This window comes from Theropithecus gelada, chromosome 3, assembly GCF_003255815.1.
Source record: "Theropithecus gelada isolate Dixy chromosome 3, Tgel_1.0, whole genome shotgun sequence".
Classification (NCBI taxonomy): domain Eukaryota; kingdom Metazoa; phylum Chordata; class Mammalia; order Primates; family Cercopithecidae; genus Theropithecus; species Theropithecus gelada.
Genome location: NC_037670.1, coordinates 90968751 through 90983856, shown reverse-complemented (window position 1 = coordinate 90983856; position 15106 = coordinate 90968751). Strand labels below are relative to the sequence as shown.

General features: G+C 38.9%; 1 protein-coding gene across 1 annotated transcript in view; it reads left to right on the top strand.

Annotated features, from left to right (window-relative positions):
- The window catches only part of DNAH11 (dynein axonemal heavy chain 11), a 372079-nt gene that overhangs the window by 269847 nt on the left and 87126 nt on the right, over window positions 1-15106 (top strand). The window contains exons 63-65 of the mRNA XM_025379290.1: window positions 1727-1893; window positions 9968-10203; window positions 11724-11846. Coding sequence (XP_025235075.1) covers window positions 1727-1893; window positions 9968-10203; window positions 11724-11846 — 526 coding nt within the window. The remainder of the gene's footprint in view (window positions 1-1726; window positions 1894-9967; window positions 10204-11723; window positions 11847-15106) is intronic.

The following is a 15106-nucleotide window of genomic DNA, read 5'->3' as shown; positions in this document are numbered from 1 at the left end:
TTATGTTGCATGGATACTATAGCAAAATTATTGACGATTTCGATAGCCAATAAGTCTATGTTTAGTAAATCTTCAAATTTCAAAGCTGTTCTGGAGAATGAGGTGGGTACATTTTATTGTTTATCCTTTACAAACCAAAAACAACAAAGATAGAGGGTAGGTGAATGAGAGATTCCTCCTGAAAATTAATGGATATGTTGTCTGTGGCTGAGGAAGGAAAGTAATAAATTCTGTAGAGGGCTAGAGAGCTGAAGTTCCTTAGTGTTTAATTATATAGTTAACTTGCGGTGATCTTTATCAAGCAAAGCAAGGAGATGATCTTGAAACCACTTTGATAACCATTTTCACATGCTAATTTCATGACCTCCGACCTCAGTGTTGTAGATATTAAGATGGCTTGCAGGGAACTGGCATTCCAATCCATTATGACATCATTTTTGTTTTCTGTGGTCAATCTACTTTCATGGGGAAAGCAAAATTTCATAGGGTGCCTCTTTGCTTATACTAACAAATTGCTGATTTCTTTTCAGGTTCCATTAATTTGCATGTTCTTAAAATGTTGTATTTTTAGCATACATTGAAACAAAATAAATTAGTAAACTACCCTGCAGTTCAGTCAATCCATACATATTTATTGCAGTTTTATTCAAATCCAATATTAAGGGCTTCAGATATTTAACCTGTAAATCAGATTTTAAATGGCCATCCAACTAGATATAAGGACTTCAACAGCGTTCTTGGAGAGTATTGTGAAGTCCTGATTTCCACCTTTTTACATAGATCATAGCTTCCTCCACTGATTTAATGATTATATTAGAAAACTAACCTGATTTTAGTAACTACTAATGCTACTCTTTCATTAGTAGAATCCAGAATAGATGGCTATTTCGGCTTTATGTTTTAACTAATTAAGAAGAGTTGTGTTTGTCATTTCCTTTTGTCTGTAATCAGACCATTGCCAGCATGTTAAAAATAGGTAAGTAAATAAAAAGTTTGACTAGGGCAGTGTAGTGGGAAGAATGAAGAGCAGCTAGGCTGACATTAAAAATCCTGATATCAGGCCAGGTGTGGTGGCTCACGCCTGTAATCCCAGCACTTTGGGAGGCCAAGGCAGGTGGATTGCTTGAGCTCATGAGTGTGAGACCAGCCTGGGCAACATGGCGAAGCCCCATCTCTACAAAAAAATACAAAAATTTGCCAGGCATGGTGGCACATGCCTGTAGTCCCAGCTACTTGAGAGGCTGAAGTGAGAAGATGGCTTGAGCCCAGGAGGTAGAAGTTGCCATGAGCTGAGATGGTGCTACGGCATTCCATCATGGGCGATAGAACCAGACCTTGTCAAATAAATAAGTAATCCTAACATCACTCATTCTTGGCCACAGCTCTTGGTCATCCTCCACTCCCAGAGGGACAGGGGAGAGACTGTCAGCCTTTCAAGAAGGACCTCAATCATAATGGAAGAGTTGGGATGTCCAGTGAGAAGAGATGTTAAAGAACTAATGTCACTTTGTGATAAGCTCCACTGAGGAGAGTATGAGAACTCCATCATAATGATGGGTTTCAAACACATGAAAGATTATAATAGTCACACCAAACCATTACACTCTGTTCCTTCTAGTGACTGTGTGGAAGGACATAAACTGTGCCATGAGGTAATTGCATTAAGCATTTGTGGAGTTGACGTTCACCCTGCAATTACAGCTGAGTAATTTCATCTTTCAGTCAGAGAAGATTCGCTGGGGTCAATCCATTAAGTCCTTTGAAGCTCAAGAGAAGACACTCTGTGGAGATGTTCTTCTCACGGCAGCATTTGTGTCTTATGTCGGACCCTTTACAAAGCAGTATCGCCAGGAGCTGGTGCACTGCGAGTGGGTTCCCTTTCTTCAACAGAAGGTAAGTTCAATTCCTTACCTTGCCAACAGGTAGAAAGATCATATTGCGATTTCCGTAGTAAAACCCACGTATATGCCAGAGACTTTTGGACCTCTGTAACGAAAACTGACCAGAAACTCCACGGTGAAGGTGTGTCTTACGTGCTGCAGTTTTTCTTATTTTTACAAAATTCATATTTCATTATTTTAAAAATGTTTTCATTGATATATAATACTCATATGTCTTTCGGGATAATGTGATAGTTTGATACCTGTATACAATGTGTAATGGTCAAGTCAGGGTAAGTAAGATATCTATCACCTTAAACATTTATTTTTTTCTCTTTGTTAGGAACACTATAATTCTTCCTTTCTAGCTATTTGAAATATACAATAAATTATGAACTACAATTTCCCTACTGTGCTGTTGAATACTGGCACTTACTTCTTCTATCTAACTGTATTTTTGTACCCGGTAACCAACTTCTCTGCATCCCCTCTCCCCCATTTCCCTCCCTCTAGTTCTCTGGTAACCATCATTCTGCTGTCTACCTCCATAAGATCCACTTTTTTAGCTCCCACATGTGAGTAAGAACACACGATATTTATCTTTTTGTGCCTAGCTCATTTCACTTACATAAAGTCCTCCAATTCCATTCATGTGGCTGAAAACGACAGGATTTCATTGCTTTTATGGCTGAATAGTATTCCATTATGCATGTATATCACATTTTCTTTATCTGCCCATCTGTTGATGGACAGTTGAGTTGATTCCGTGTCTTGGCTCTTGTGAATAGTGATGCAGTAAACATAGGAGTGCAGATATCTCTTTGACATACTGATTTCCTTTCTTTGAGTATATGCTCAGCAACTGGATTGCTGGATCATATGGTAGTTTTTTTTTTTAGGAACCTGCATACTGTTTTCTGTAGTGCTATACTAATTTAAATTTCCATCAGCAGTACAAAAGCTTTCCCTTTTCTCTACATCCCCATCAGCATTTAATATTTTCTGTCTTTTTAATAATAGCCATTCTAACTGAGGTGAAATGATATCTCATTGTGGTTTGGATTTACATTTCCTGATGACTCGGTGATGTTGAGCATTTTTCATGTTACCTATTGGCCATTTGTACATCTTCTGAGAGAAATATCTATTCAAGTCCTTTGACCATTTTACAATCAAGTTTTTTGCTTTTTTGCTATTGAGTTGTTTGAGTTCCTTATGTATTCTGGTTATTGGTGCCTTGTTAGGTGACTAGTTTGCAAGTATTTTCTTCTATTCTCTAGATTATCTTTTCACTCTGTTGGTTGTTTCCTTTGCTAGGCAGAAGCCTTTTAGCTTGATACGATCCCATTTTTGCATTTGTTTGAGGTCTTACCCAAAAAATATTTGCCCAGATGTCCTGACGCATTTTCCCAATTTTTCCTACAGAGGTTTTATAGTTTCAGGTCTTACATTTCAGTCTTTAATCCATTTTGATTTGATTTTCTGTTTTTGTTTTGCTTTTTGTTTGTTTCAGTTTGTTTTTTTGAGATGGAGTTTCCCTCTTGTTGCCCAGGCTGGAGTGCAATGGTGCGGTCTCGGCCCACTGCAACCTCCGCCCCCGAGGTTCAAGCGATTCTACTGCCTCAGCCTCCCAAGTAGCTCGGATTACAGGCACCTGCCACCACACCCGGCTAATTTTTTTGTATTTTTAGTAGAGATGGGGTTTTGCCATTTGCCCAGGCTGGTCTCAAACTCCTGATCTCAGGTGATCCACCAGCCTCAGCCTCCCAAAATGCTGGAATTACAGGTGTGAGCCACTACACCTGGCCTGATTTGATTTTTGCTTATGATGAAAGATGGAAATAGTTTTTCTTATTTTAGTGATGGTTTCAACAAGAACATAAAAATTAATTATGTAAACTACAGAATTATAGTTGGAAAAGTGCTTTAAACAGAAGTGATAACTAAAATCAAACTCAGATCATCATGTTATTGAATAGCATGAAACTTTTGTTTTCTTACTAATATTATGGGTTATTTGTTAGAGATTTTAAAAGGCTACTTTCAGACTTAAAGTATAGCATTTTGTATGTAAGTATAAAGTAGCTTACCCTAAATTTGAAAATTCAAACCCATAAGTCAAGTGAAATAATAGATTTGCACAATGTAAAATCATCTAGTTTAAGATACTCCCTGTACAAATGAAAAAACTGAGACAGACAAATGACTCCACTTCAGTCACAGAGAATAGAAAATCAGACCTCCTGATTTCCAGGACTCTATTTTCTGTATAACACTGTCGTCTCAATTGATTAAAACAGATTCTTAGTTTATATATCTAGCCCTTTCTGGAGTATGGAGACAAAGATGGACATGGGTACAGATATTAATAGAAAATTGAAGCAGTCATACCTGCTAGTCTCTGTTACTTCAGGGAAGTAGGAAAATGCAATGCAAGCTGGCCAAACCAAAGAAAATTGAAATTAGAAGAACAGCTTTGAGGAGAGTGGTAAAAATATCAAAAATACCTGTGAAGGGCAACAGGGGAGTAGATGGTAAGAGTCGCCACACAGCTTTAAGAAACCCAAGAGTATTTGGACAAGATGAGTTTATAGTCACAGTAATAAAGCTTTCATCAGCAATATTCAAAGTATAGGAGTAAAAAGAGGGGAAAGAGAATGCCAAATCCAGCCAGGTTTATAGGCAGGTAAGCCAGAAAGAAAGGAGGTGAGGAAAGTCTTGCAGTGACTAGCAGAACAGTTAAGGAATGGGAGGAGCACTTTCAGCTGAAAAGAGATGGGAGGTTAGCCAGAAGTTAGTGTTAGAATATGGTAAAGTTTCCCAAAACCTTAAACACGGAATTGCCACATGATCCAGAAATTCTACTTGTCGGTATATACCCCAAAGAAGTAAAAATAGATGTTTGCATGCCATTGTTTATAGCAGCACTATTCACAATAGCCAAAAGGTGGAAGTGATTCATGTGTCCATGGACAGAATGGATTTTATCTTGTGTTTATAAGGTATAAACATACAATAGAATGTTATTCAGCCTCAAAAATGAAGGAAATTCTGGTACATGCTACAACATGGATGAACCTTGTCAATATTAAGCTAACTGAAATTAGCCAGTCACATCTGGGCCTGGTGGCTAATGCCTGTAATCCCAGCACTATGAGTGGCCATGGCGGGTGGATCACTTGAGATCAGGAGTTCAAGACCAGTCTGGCCAACAGAGTGAAACCTTGTCTCTACTAAAAATTAGCCAGGCATGGTGGTGGACGCCTGTAATCCAAGCTACTCAAGAGGCTGAGGCAGGAGAATTGCTTAAACCCAGGAGGTGGAAGTTGCAATGAGCCAAGATCGCACCACTGTACTCCAGCCTGGGCGACAGAGTGAGACACCATCCCCCCCCAAAAAAAAAATTAAAATAAGCCGGTCACAAAAGGACAAATACTTCCACTTTACGAGGGACCTAGAGCATTCACATTCATAGAGACAGAAAGTGGAACGGTGGTTACCAGGGGCTGGGAGAGGGAGGAGTGGGAAGTTATTGTTTAATAGGTATGTTTCAGTTTGGGAAGATGAAAAAGTTCTGGAGATAGATAATGATGATGGTTGTACAACAATGTGAATGTACTTAATGCCACTTGAACTGTACACTTAGAATGGTTAAAATGACAAATTTTATGTTAAGTATATTTTGCCAAAGCAAAACAGTAAATAGGGTAAAGGCCTGGTGTGTTCATAGTATTTGTTAGAATAAGTGTTATGTTTAAAGATGTGAAAGAGATGTAGACAGTCATAAAGAGTTGGGTACAGGAATTTTAGCTTTCAATGATGAAATAATTTCAGATTGTTACAATGTCTGGGACAACATTTCCCATCAAAAAAGGAGGCACTCTAATACCGCTCCAAAGACATCACCATCATGGGAGGAAGGGGTGTGCATATCGGAAGCCAGGGATGGGGGTGTTGTATAATCTTCCGAGGTGATTCTGATATCATCCGCTTCCTCCCCCAATTCCCCCGGCATGCTGGAGTAGAAAGGAAATACAGTGCTTTAACATGAAAGATGTCAAAGCCAGAGAGGGGATTCGTCATCTACATGGGCACTGAGGTTGTCAAGGATTGAAAGCAGAACTTGGAAAGGCGAGAAGGACCAATAGCTATATCATTCAAAAGATGAGGAAATAGATTGGAGATTGTATATCTGGAGTCCACGGGTCTTAAAGGTGGCATTTTGACTTAAAGATGGAAGAATCATGATTTGGGTTGACTTACAGGGAAGAAAGAGGAATGGCAACTCTTTCCCACACCCACTTTTCAGTAATGGGATTATTAAGAAAATGAACTGTCTGCTGGGTATGGTGGCTCACGTCTCCCAGTGCTTTGGGAGGCCAAGGCAAGAGGATCCCTTGAGGCCAGGAGTTTGAGACCAGTCTGGGCTACACAGTGAGACCCTATCTATACAAAAAAAAAAAATTTTAACCCAGCCAGTTGTGGTGGCAAAGAGGCTGAGGAGGGAGGATCACTTGAGTTCAGGAGTTAGAGGTTACAGCGAGCTTTGATGGCACCACTGAACTCCAGGCTGGGTGACAGAGTGAGACCTTATTTCAGAAAGAAAGAAAAAGAGAGAGAGAGAGAGGTAGGAAGGGAGGAAAATGAACTCTTTCCACTTGCGAAGGCCCTCAAGTGAAATGAGACTCTAGAACAATGACTCTTGTACCCCACCCCAGCCTCTCATTAAAATCATGTGAGAGAGAACTTTTGAAATGTATTGATGCCCATTGATGCTGAATCACTTGGGGGAAGAGCTATGCCTGTTGGCAGCTTTTTAAAGCTCTCCCATAAGTACTATATCCAGCCTGGGGTTGACAGCCATTGCCCTTGGGGGAGAGCCTGGTTTTGGTTAAGACAAGCAGGTAGAGAAGATAAGGCAATTTGGTCCAAACAGGACTAAGATACTAAAGGGTATGGGGGAAGGGTTGTCAGAAAGTACAACCACTGGGGCATGAGTTTGAGGGATGGGACAGGGAGAAAACAGTAACACAGAGGGTAGTGGCTGGAAAGGACAGGGGCTGTGGGCACACACAGCCTTGAGGGTCCAAATTACACTGTTTTCCAAAGTTGTTTCCATCCAAAATTGCTGTTTGCTGGGCAGATGGACAGAATCATAGGCAAGTTCAAGGCAGCCTTTGCATTCCACTCATTGCTTTGACCCAGCAGTTTACAGACAGAGCAAATATGTGGAGTTATTTCTGCCAATAATTAGTTATTAGTTATTAATTAGTTATTAAAAGCATTAATTCTAAGCCTCTGTGTCCTATGCAATAAAATAGAGATTTACCTTGAAGAACTCTTGTAAGGGTTAAATGAAAAAATGGCAAGAATGAATCTATATGAATAAATTTTGTGAACAGGTAAAGCCTTACGTACACATGAGTTGTTATATTACTGTAACATTAGGAGAAACTTGGAGTATTACCTCCACAGGAAATTACCCTTTTATCTTAGGAATATGCCAGTTGGTCAGTTTCTAGAGGCCAGATGGGCATTTGGTGTTATGACTAATTTCACTTTGGCTCATGGCATGTGCTTCCAGCCTTGTCTTTTCTCTCTAGCAAATAGTTCTTTTCCAAAGAGTGAGCCTTCTTTTTTCTTTCAGCTCCACCTCATAGTAACATCCTGACTCACAACACGTTGACCCTACTTAATAGAGCAATTAGATGGAGCCTCGCAACAGGCTGACTCTAGAAGCAGACTTTGAACTAAAGGGTTCCCTCTTTACACTTGGTTTCCAAACCCATTTTCCTTGCTGCAGACTCCAGGAAATTCTGACAAGACAAGTTAATTATGATAAAAATGTATACTCTAATATGTCAGTTAATGAAGGGGATATGTTCTGAGAAATGCCTTTTGTTGTACTTGCATAGACCTAGATGAGACAGCCTACTACACACCTAGGCTACATGGCATAGCCTATTGCTCCTAGGCTGCAAACCTGCACAGCATGTTATTTTATTGAATGCGGTAGGCAGTTGTAGCACAATGATAAGTATTTGTGCATCTAAATCTATCCAAACATAGAAAAGATACAGAAAAAATATAGCATAAAAGACTAAAATTGATACACCTGTATAGAGCACCTATCGTGAACGGAGCATGCAGAACTGGAAATTGCTCTGGCTTAGTCAGTGAGTGAATGTGAAGGCCAAGGACATTACTGTATACTACTGTAGACTTTGTAAACACTGTACCCTTAGTCTACACAAAATTTGTTTTTAAAATAATGTAATTGTACTACAACATCATGATGGCTACAGTGTCACTAGGTGATGGGAATTTTTTGGCTCCATTATAATCTTATGAAACCACTTTTGTATATGCAGTCCATCGTTGACCAAAATATCATATGGTGCACGCCTGTGTATGAAATGAGGCTTATTTTCCTCAGCCTACACTTCGGTTAATACTAATTGTGAAAATGATGCCTGTATTATAACTATCAAAAAATATTTTGATGAAAAAAATTCTGTAGGTAGCTATGCTCCTAGCTATTTGGACACAATACTATTAAAACATCCTAAAAATTTGAGTCTCAAAGTAGTCATTGTAGTTATGATATTCTTTAATGTAGGTGTCTTCATTTAGATCAAGATGGGTTTTATTTCTTCATTTATATTGAAATGGGTTTTATTTCCCCTACTGACCAGGAAAAAAGGGGGAGATTGATATTCTTTTTGATCCCTGGCTCTCTACTCTGCACAGAGTAGGTACTCACACCATTGATTTTGGATATGAAATCTGCAGGTGCCCCTTCTGTTAGTTCTTAGAGCTTCAGAAATCAAAGTTACTCACAGCCCCCAATTGTTTCAGCTGTTTGTATTAAGTAGAAGGTAACAAAGCACATATCTCTTGCCAATAGAAAAGTGCTTATTCTAAAAGATCAAATTGCCTATGTCTCTAAGGGAACTATGTATCAAATCAGATACCAAGACTTGTTCAATATCACTAGGAGATAGGGTTTGATTCATTTTTAAGATAACATTGTAGTCAGAGGCAGTAAGAATATTGTGCTACTTTTCCTATATTCATATCAAATTGCATCCCAGCCTTAATGTGGGAATCCTTTCAGCATTTTGTTTTGAAGCTCTGTGACAAACCAATGAACCAAACTGTTACTGCTGATATAGCCTCCCCTACCTACTACAGGTAGGGTTCTTACTACAGTCTCTTATGGAGGCATGCTTCCATGTTAACCACCCCACCAAGCTGGGGGGCTAGCTCGGTATTCATCCTGCACATTTTGGTGTCTCTGGACAGTGTTTCATGTATGTAGAAAGTGCTCAATAAATGTTTGGTGATTGATGACTGGAGGAGTGAACAAATACATTCTTTAATACGATTTCTGCTACAACATTATTTGTTGTCCATTTTTATAAAGACTTATGTTTATTCTTTAAAATGGATCACTCTGTCCACCCCGCTTGCCCCTTCCTCCTTGCTTGCCCCTCCCCAACCCCTTAGTTTCCAATGCAATCAAGGCAAGGATAATTTCCTCTCAGCCTAGAAGTGGCATCCTAAGTTCCTTTGCACAACTGAGGAGTTGATGGAGTTCCAGTGAACTGAGTACTTTTCATTAACCCATCCCAGAAAGAGAGGTCATCTCTTTGTAGCATTGGTCTGTAGAAAAAAAAATGAAGTGCCTGAACAAGATACTGAATTTTAGCATTGTTTATACGGGGGTGGGGGTGTGGATTGCTCCACGAGCAAATACATTTCTGGTGTCCTGCCGTTCTTCCTGGTGTGTCAATTCTCTCTTACCTAAGTATGGGGCAAAGTCTCTCTCAGCTGAAGCCCAGTAGATGCAATTGATAAAACCGATGTTGCATCCCACAGTTGACAGAATTCTGAGATATAAAATACTGGGTTTATCAAGTCAAATCGCATCTAATGATGAGTTGTGTTTGGCTTCTGAGAATCCACAGAAAATTATCATGTGTTTACCTAGAGTTACTTTCTCATGACTTTGTTCTCTTCTTTTCTTGTCTGTCTTCTCTCTCTGCCACGTGGCCAATTTGTTGCATTCAACTCTGATTTTAAAGGTTTTCATTCCACTAACTGAAGGCCTGGACTTGATTTCCATGTTGATGGATGATGCCACAGTTGCCTCCTGGAATAACGAAGGGCTGCCCAGCGACAGAATGTCCACCGAAAATGCTGCTATCCTAACACACTGTGAGCGCTGGCCTCTGCTGATAGATCCCCAGCAACAGGGAATTAAGTGGATCAAGAATAAGTATGGAACGGACCTGAAAGTCACACATTTGGGCCAGAAAGGGTATGTGAAGTTTGAAGAGATTGGCTTTCTGTTTACCTGCTGTGAAGTGGGTCTCATTTGTATAAAGTCATGATGTTTCTTAGACCTCTCCACCACACTGATGTATTACAACTTGGTGCTATTTGTTTATCTGCCTGCTCGTGTTTCATATAAAGTATCTCTGTTGAAAAGACATTCTTGTTGGATGGCATCCAATTATCTGAAGAAGAGATAAAATTGAAGGTTAGAATAAACATTGTGTCTGTGGGGAAAAATATGTGAATTTTCTAAAGCCAACATGGATGTATATTACATTCCTTCTCTAGAGTGTTTGGATAGTAACACAAGAATTGTCAATGGTGCCTCCAGGCTTAATGATGTTTACGGTCATATTTCTAAATCTATACTCTGCCTATAGAAGGATCTTAACATGGCTACAAGTCCCAACATTGGATGCCTGAAGTTAATTTATTATCTTAGTCAAGATTTACATGTCACTTTTGAGAACTGAATCTACTCCAAGAATTTCTGTTACTAAGTCATCATGATAATACTGTCTGATAGATAGAAAGCTGTCTTGTATGCAGTTGCTATTCAGTTAATGTTGAATAATTTTAGAACTATGGATATTTCACTTGACCCTTCCATCCTCTTTTTATACATAGAGTGAAATAATAAATTTCTGTAGTTATACAAGGAAATGTAGTTCTTAGGCCGGGTGCAGTAGCTCATGCTGATAATCCCAGCACTTTAGGAGGCTGAGACAGGAGGATTGCTTAAAGCCAGGAGTTTGAGACCAGCCTGAGCAACATAGTGAGACCCCCATCTCTACCAAAACAACAACAAAAAAAGTAGGCAGGTATGGTGGTGCCTACCTGTAGTCACAGCTACTGGAGAGGCTGAGGCAGGAGGATCACTTGAGCCCAGGAAATGGAGGCTACATTGAACCGTAGACATACCACTGCACTCCAGGCTGAACAACAGAGTGAGACCGCCATCTCTGTTTGTTTGTTTTTCATTTTTTTTTTTTAATGTAGTTTTTGCTTATCTGAATACTTGCAGAAAATTATTTTTGGTAGGGAGATATTTGTTGGAGAGTAAGATCAAAGTAAAATGATATCTCACCATTGTAAGTGACTAAACTTAAAGATTTAAAAAATAAAAGTTTGATCAAGTTATAAAGCATTTGACACATGAAATTTTACTTTAGAAAGACCCATCAAATAAATTTACATGTACGATATTTTGGTAACTTACACTTATTTCAACTATGGTTGCTATTATAAGCAACTAATCTATATATAGATTTATTAGTTCAAACTATTAAATTTCACTTGGAAAATACAACTAAAATGTATCTTAAAATTTCATATTTAATTTCTGTGTAATCTAGTTAAAGGAAACTACTACTTTATAAAATAGTTTTCTCTAAGTTTGTCCCATTTAGAATATCTACATTAAATATAATTTGATCATATAAAAAATTTTGAACATTTTGTGCCAATTACATTTTATTATCTCAAATCCCACTGATTTTTAAGGTTTGTGAATGCCATTGAAACTGCTTTGGCCTTTGGTGATGTCATCTTAATTGAAAATCTCGAGGAAACAATAGATCCAGTCCTGGATCCACTACTTGGCAGGAATACAATTAAAAAAGGAAAGTAAGTATTCTTGAATTTTTAACATATATATCATGCTAAATGATTTTCAGCAGCAGCATCTATTTCTTAGCTTCATAATCAAGCAGTCTATTGAAATCTTAGTGATATTTCTGAGTTTCCATTTCATGCACCTGCACTCCAAGACCAAAGCAACTGCAACATAATTCAGACTTTCAGACTATTTATTTGGTGGTTTTAGATTTGTTTTATCCAATTTCTGATCTGTAGGCCAAAAAAATGCATTGTTATAAATCTGAGAATAGTTGCCTCTTTTAAAATTTATACCAATGTTTCTCTAACTTCAGTAATTTGCAGAACACCTTGAATATGGCTGCCAATCTACATATCACTTGTGCCCTGTTTACTTAATATTTTTCTTTAACTAGGTTTTAAATCCATTCACTGTTTTTTAAAATCAGCATGGGTTTAATGTGCTAGCTCTGTTTTTCCTAATTTAAAATGTAACCATTCAGAAAAGGAGAGTTCATTAGTGGATCCCTGAAATCATCCCTTATGCCAGCAATATTGGATTATCAACAACAGAGAAACACTTCCCCCTATCCCTCCAGGAGCTATATGTGACTTTCTAAGAGGTGGCCATTCCCCCAAGAAATTGTACTTTCCAGAACATTCTCTCAGGGGCCTTGAAGCCATTTCTGAGGAGTCATCATGTCACTTTCCTATGAATGTGTGAAAGGTCAGGTGCAGCAATTGTGTCTTCAATCAAGTCTGGGTGGGCATAGGGGAAACTGGCACTCCAGAGACTCCTTATGCCTCTTCACACAAGCAACCAACATTCATTAGACTTAATTCACTGAATTTCCTTCCCTCTCTTCTTTTTTTCTTCAAAGAGATATAATTTCAGAACTTCCCCCACCCTGTTCTTCCTTACCGCCCACGCTCTGCCTCTAAGGTATCTATCCCCTTTTTCATCACTAGCTTATTCTTGTCAATTTTAAGTGGAAATAGGCCTACATCAGGATGACTAACTTCTTGGTCTCTAACGATTAGTATGGTATTTATCATACAACTCACTAAGTAAATCCATTTAGAGTGACTGACAACTTATAATTGTTTAATAAACCAAAATTTACCCAGGCACACATTTAGAACAATCTAACAAGCCACTTGACAAACTGCAACTCTTAACATAAATATAATTGTAGCTGTGTCTGATGTGTTAAAAATATAGTATAAAATGTTGAATGTCACTGAAGTGAAATCCTTGTTATTAAGGTTCTGACTCTATTATGAAGACCTAAAATTTTTATCAGTGAAATGCATGTTCTCTGATCTTCAACTTCAACTTCAATAGCACAATTTAGGTGTAAGCAATTTGATGACTCTTATTACATATATAGTTGGACAATCTGAAATTTCCAAAGACTGATAAATTTGAGTCATGATTCTCAGTATGGATGTAGTTAACTATCAGTGAGGATTCTAGAGGTCTTCAATTTTAGAAACAAATTTTACATAGAGCTTCAAGTCTTTATCACAAATATCAGGCCAGAACAATTTAATTCAAATTAATAATATTTACTGAATATGTACTCTCTGTTAAGCCTGGTAAAATTGATCATATTGTAGCAGGACGAGCCACAGACAAAACTCCTCAGACACCGAGTTAAAGAAGGAAGGGGTTTATTCTGCCGGGGGCATCGGCAAGACTCCTGTCTCAAGAGCCGAGCTCCCCGAGTGAGCAATTCCTGTCCCTTTTAAGGGCTCACAACTCTAAGGGGGTGCGTATGAGAGGGTCGTGATTGATTGAGCAAGCAGGGGGTATGTGACTGGGGGCTGCATGCACTGATAATTAGATTGGAGCGAAACAGGATAGGGATTTTCACAGTGCTTTTCTGTACAATGTCTGTAATCTATAGATAACATAACCAATTAGGTCAGGGGCCGATCTTTAACTACCAGGCCCGGGGTGTGGCGCCGGGCTGCCTGCTTGTGGATTTCATTTCTGCCTTTTAGTTTTTACTTTTTCTTTCTCTGGAGGCAGAAATTGGGCACAAGACAGTATGAGGGGTAGTCTCCTCCCTTATTCCCCCTCTTTGAGACTCTCAATCAATAGTGGGAGTTCTCACTTTTATCTTTACTACTTATGTCTTCTTGCAAGACAGATCAATAGTGATTCATATAGTACACTTGTGCTGAAGCATTTTGGTGAACTAAGGTAGCGATGAAGCTTCTTATCATTTGAAGAAGGACAGGTAGCAAACAAGGGAGCAGTAAGCAAGTTCCTATTACTATTATAACTTTTATTATAAGAGTTTTAAATCCTCCTAGCGCTGGAAACCATTTTTTAAACATGACCCTAGGATCAAATCCATGCCACACTTGCACGGGCACATGTGCCAGTTTTGTCATATCTTTATGTCTTCAACTACTTACCCTTGATTATCTATGTGTAGGCAGCAATTAGTAAGGTTAAATTTCCTATAGACCTCTCCTTCAGCTGCTAGCAAGTAGTCAAGAGCTGATCTATTTTGATAGCATTTCTCATCTGAGTTTCTTGCCAGGCCAGAATAGTCAAGGCTCTGCCAGTTTTATTAGTGATTATTTTTAAGACAGCTTGTAACCATATGATTCGGTTGATCATGTAAATGGGGGTCTGGTATCCCCATGAGCCATCTTGTGCCCAAGTAGCAGGCCTATAATATTGTATGATTCTCTCAGGGCCATTTATTATTTTTTTTTCAATTTCCTATAGCTATGCTTCTCTTTTCACGGGAAGCATAGACAGGGAAGCCCAGGAGTTTGCCTGCTTTTATGGGCAGTGGGAAGAAAGATGGTTTAATAGTGCCAGTAACACAACTACCTGCCTACTGGTCAGGTAATGTGGCATAAGCTCTATGCCCATATAACCAGTATAATCCAGTGGGGGCTGTCCAGTCCCGGTGGGACTCTGGATGGGTCCACACAGTTTGCAACTTTGGGAATTTACTAAATGGGTTTCTCTCTATGTGATTTGAACTCCACCAAGTGACTGTTTTTGTGGTACCATTATACAGTTTCTGTCTCAGACAACTAAGTCGTCCTACGGGGTGAGTGAATTCTTTTCCTTCTCTAGCTATGCAATATTGTCTAATAATTGAGGCTTTTAGGACCCAGAAATTATCAGGGTGATCCTTTTGAGTCAGGAATTCATCAGGAACTGGGTCTGTAGGTACTAATTCTCGGGCTTCTTATGGCCATTGATCTCCTATTACAGTTCCTCCACATACATAACATGAAGTGACGTTGAGAGACTGGGC